General features: G+C 33.1%; 1 protein-coding gene across 1 annotated transcript in view; it reads right to left on the bottom strand.

Annotated features, from left to right (window-relative positions):
- ATF2 (activating transcription factor 2) overlaps positions 1 to 5174 on the bottom strand; it is an 83304-nt gene that overhangs the window by 39982 nt on the left and 38148 nt on the right. The window contains 3 exon segments of the mRNA XM_006760596.2: positions 203 to 381; positions 2826 to 2954; positions 3092 to 3210. Coding sequence (XP_006760659.2) covers positions 203 to 381; positions 2826 to 2954; positions 3092 to 3210 — 427 coding nt within the window.

Raw genomic sequence — 5174 nt, 5'->3', positions numbered from 1 at the left:
ACACACACGTATGTGTGTGTGTGTGTGTGTATATGTGTGTATATATATATGTATATATATATATATATGACGACACAAGTACTTTTTCTAAAAATCAAAGCATGCAGAATATGACAAACACAAAACTAAGGTCACAATTCAAACTATAAAACAATAAAAGCTTAATTCATAAAAAGGTCAATGATTGGCCCAAATCACTTACACAATTGGCCTATTGGAGGATGGTGCCTGGGTGATTACAGTACTTGAGGTTGGTGAAGGTACTGCCTGCTGAATAATTACACTTGAGTCAGAACTTGTAAGCAGCACATTGGGAACTTGTAATGATGCTGGACGAACAATAGCTGATGTTGGCTGTGCAGTTTGTGCCAATGGTACTTCCTATTTAATAATGAGATAGAGAAAGAGTGGAATTTAAAAATGCAAGTCAATTTATGTACCTTAATGAACAGAAAATAACACATTTTGAAAAGTGTCCACAGGATGATACTTAATACCCCCAAAAATAAGTATCTAAAGTTAATTACAAGAAAATTTTAGAAGCAGCAATAAAGTTTCAAATGCAATGTTCGTATTTTAGTTTAAAAACATCTGAATGGTATTATCAGTACAACTTGTTTTCCTATCAATCCAGAAGTAAGTCAGGCTGAGTAACTTGGCTATGATTCCATGAGAATTTTAGTAAAAGATAAAAATACAGCCCAGCTGCTATGGCTCAGTGGGTGAGCATCGATCGATGAACCAGGAGGTCACAGTTCAATTCTCAGTCAGGGCACATGCTCAGGTTACAGGCTCAATCCCCAGTGGGATGTACAGAAGGCAGCCAATCAATGATTCTTTGTCATCACTCATGTTCCTATCTCTCTCTCCCTCTCCCTTCCTCTCTAAAATCAATAAAAATATATTTAAAAAAATACAAAGTGTTCTCAGGAATCACAGAACTTAAAATCCAGAAGAGATTGCTTAGCTCTACTCTATCACTATACTATAAAAAGAGGAAAGAGGCCTTGGTCATTGTGGCTCGGTTGGTTGGAGTGTTATCCCATACGCCAAAGATTGTGATCCCCAGTCAGGGCACATACAGGAGGCAACTGACTAATGTTTCTCTCTCACATCAATGTATCTCTTACTCTCCCTTCCTCTCTCTAAAATCAATTTTAAAAAAAGAAGAAGAGGTCTAGGGAGACTGTTATAAGCTTACACATATCCAATAATAGAAATATTTTTTTTAATTTAAAGCAATGCAAATGTTTATACATTATCAATGATTTCTCAGTATCCAATGGTCAAGTAATATTGATACCTTGAATATAAAATACATAATTACATAATTATGTGAGTTAGCCAGGACCTTACAGGTGGTCTTTTCCCCAGTTTTACAGATTAGGAAACAAAGAGATTAAGGGCCTTATCCAGAACTCCTTAACTAGCTAGTTAGTATAAAAACTGGGTCAACTGTGTACTTTGAATTGGCTTTTATGTTGCTACTTACTAAAAAACTTAAGAATGAGTAACTATTCCCATAACCCTTTAAAAGCCTAAATAACGTTTGTCCCATTTTTCATAGAAAGATAAACTAATACTATTAGAAATTCACCTATTCAACAAGTTTAATAATATACAACATGCTCTCAAGGACCAGTCATAAGAAGAGACAGACAATAAACAAGTAAAACAAAAAGAATTTCAGATTGAAATATGCTGTAGAGTAAAAGTACAACATGATATAAATAATGAAAGATTAACTTGAAGAAGGTTGGAGTTGGCTATTTTAGATAGTACAGTGAAGTAAAGTGAACTTCTTTGAAAAAAATGGTTATTTGAATTGACACCGAAAGGATTAGGAGATCATTATAATGAGAAGGAAGCAACACTATGAGTAATGTGTTTGAGGCAGGGAAAAGCTTGCAATTTTTGCTAAAGACACCAGGAGAGTGGCATGAGGTGAGGTTGGATGGGCAGACAAACCCAGATCAATGAGGGCTATGGAAGGAGTGTGAGTTACCTTAAATGCAATGGCAAACCGCTGAAGGATTTCAAGCAGGGAAGTGACAATGTATTAAGATGGCTTGAACTAAAGTGGTGACAGTGAAGACAGAAGATGATAGAAGGATATACTCAGGAAGTAGGTCTGATAAGATTGGCTGCTTCCTTCAGTGAGAAGGAAAAGAAAAATAATTAAGGATTCTTGGCTTGAGAAACTAGATGGATTAGGAGAAAATATCCTGATAGGACAAACTGTGGAAAGAATCAAGAGCTCTAATTTAGACATACTAAGTTTAAGATGAGAGCCAGGTGGTTCAAGTTACTAGGCTATTCAAGGTTCAGAAGTGAGGCCCTAAAACACCTACTACAGGCCTGCACTGAAACAGTATCATCATCATCTTAGTGCTGATACCGAAGATGCATTGCTGAGAATGAGTAACTATGCCCATAACCCTTAAAAGCCAAAAAATAACCTTTGTTCAATATTCATTGTAAAGATTCTTAATTAAGCTGTCACTGTATATAAGTAGTTAAAAATAAAATAGCAAAACTCAGAAAATTTAAGTTAAATTTATAAATTTATATATCCTTTAAAAAGTAAGTTTTATCTAAAGTGACTGCTGTTCTCCCTTATAAATTTTGTGTGTAATAAAAAGCTAATTATCTATAAAGTTAGAATCTTCTTTCCTTGAAATTTCTGATTATTCATAGGCTTTCACATATAACCTGACACTAAATTATGTACAATTTATTCGTTATGTAGATCAAATATTAATCCTTACTTGGGAAGCTAATTTTCCACTTAGTATGTGTTTCTACCATAAATACAAATTTCTAACCTTTTCATCACCGGTGGTAGACTCTGGGTGAGGTAAAGGACTATCTTGGTGAGTTGTTTCTACAACAGATGGTTCCTCAATTTTGCTTCTTATGATGGGTGTTGCAAGAGGGGATAAATCTAGAGGCATCTAAGATAAACATAAAATTAGAGAAAATATTAGGAGTTAAAAATAAAGCCAATCAGTGTATCTAAAATAAAAAGAAATATAAACTTTAATTGTAGTTCTGTGAGAAGTACTCTTCAATATCATAGTGAACAACATACTTTTTTAATGTCATCTTCTGAGGCTTTCTTGAATTCATTCTCAAATGGACTTGCCAACTCATTAAACAAACCCACTTCTTCACAGTTTTTCAAGAATCTTGTTGGTGTTGGGGTCTGATCTGAAATAAATGTCAAGAAGCAATCATATAGATTTAAATATCATAAAGAACTCTAAAATACACCTAACAAATTAACAAATTAGCAGGACTGCTCCAGTCAGCTGTTACTTTTCTCTTTGGAAAGTCCTTTTCCTTTAAAGCAAACAAAATTTGGTTAACTTTTTGTTGCAGTTCAAGATATTTCCTCCAAGTTTATGAACCATGAAAGAAATCCTTCTTGTTCCTTAGTCCATACCTTCTGAGTAGAGTGACATACACATCCTCTACTCAGAGATCAACTATCATCATTAGTCAACATTAGATTTTTTAAAATTTACATTAAAATTATGTTTAAAATACATGCAGTTTTGGGAAAACTAGACAAGAGCATGTATATACACTCAACTTGACCCTTCCACTAGTGCTCATAATCTATTATGAAAGCATGCTTAACATAAAACAATCTTTAGCAGGTAAATCAAAATACTACAAGAAAAAAAAGGTTAAAATAAGAGCCCTAAAACAAAAACAAACTAAAATAAAACCCTCCTTATTACTACCTATTGAAGCCAATTTTCTATTTTAATGCATTTTTCAAGCTTGTACGAGGAGTTAGCTATGGAAGAGTTCCATATCTATGGAATTCTCTAGCACAATTTCTAGGACAGTAGAGGACTTCAACTTTACATTTTAAAAACTTGAAATATTTTCACTATATTTGAACACTACTCATGCTAGTGCATTAACTCATGTACTACCTTACATGAGTTATACATGTACGTATTGGTTACAGAACAAATGACTGTTAAGGTCCACATGTACTAAAAAAAAGTAAATTTATGAATTTTGCCTATTAAATCTTATTATTCTCAAGGCTATTTATTCAGATAGATCAGAGTTGGTAGTACATTGAAATTCTAGTCACCTTTTACATCTTTTAGGGCATCAATTTTATATGTTATATCAGCAATCTAGCCTAAGCAAAATAAAAGTATAAGATGACTCCTAGTTTAAGCTAAAATATTAATAAAATCTTTTGTGAAATTAATATTCACAGATTTGTTAATTACTGTGTCTCCAAAATGGGCATTACTTACTCTTTTATCATTGCCCCCACACATATACTAACATGACATTAGAGTACTAATGTTTACTATATATAAATAGTTAGCATTAAAATGACTTACTTGTCATATTACACATAATGTAGGCCTATCTCAGATATTATTATTATCAGAATTACTAAAGAACTCTATTGTGTCATCCTTTTACCTATTAGTCAGTCTGCAACTTATATACCCTCACCCCCAAAAAGATTTCTAAAATCATATTATATAAGGACCCAGCATACATGCATCAGCTTAGGTCTAACATGACTGAATCTGTAAATTGAATATAAATTTGAGTCTTCTGTTCACACTTAAAGGGTTTATCTATCTAAGCTCAACGGAAGGCTCCTAATTTGTGTTAAAGAGAGAGAAATGTCTTAAAAATAAAATGTATATGCATAAATCACATTCATCAGTGATTACTGGAATGATCAGGCTTGAGAAAAGTCAACACAGGCACAATTGTTTAAACATGCAGATGGCTTATGACTGTTGATCATCAAATATATAGTACATACAACATGCATTCTATTTACATAGTAATGCTAAATTACTCACCTTCACATAAGTAAAAAAATGGTCAAGTACTGTGTCTGAATGTGTTCTATTTTTTTTTTATTGTACTAAATGCAGATAGAAAAGTAGTTTTTAGAAAGCAATCTCAAACACTTTTGAGTTAAAGTTACAAAGAGAGATATTGCTCTAAGACAGTTAGTTTTAGAGAGGCAAAGACTTTTATACCTAGGAGAGTGACCCTTCCAGGTTGTTCGTGTTATACTGCTTATCTGACTGTTTTCTGGTTCCAGCTTATAATATCTGATATATGACACTCTACAGAAAAGCACACCTCACTCTTTTTAGCTTCCTTTTACTTGT

Source organism: Myotis davidii, unplaced genomic scaffold, assembly GCF_000327345.1.
Source record: "Myotis davidii unplaced genomic scaffold, ASM32734v1 scaffold370, whole genome shotgun sequence".
In the NCBI taxonomy this organism is placed as follows: Eukaryota; Metazoa; Chordata; class Mammalia; order Chiroptera; family Vespertilionidae; genus Myotis; species Myotis davidii.
The sequence above is the reverse complement of the archived record's forward strand: the minus strand, read 5'-3'. Positions and strand labels throughout refer to the sequence as shown.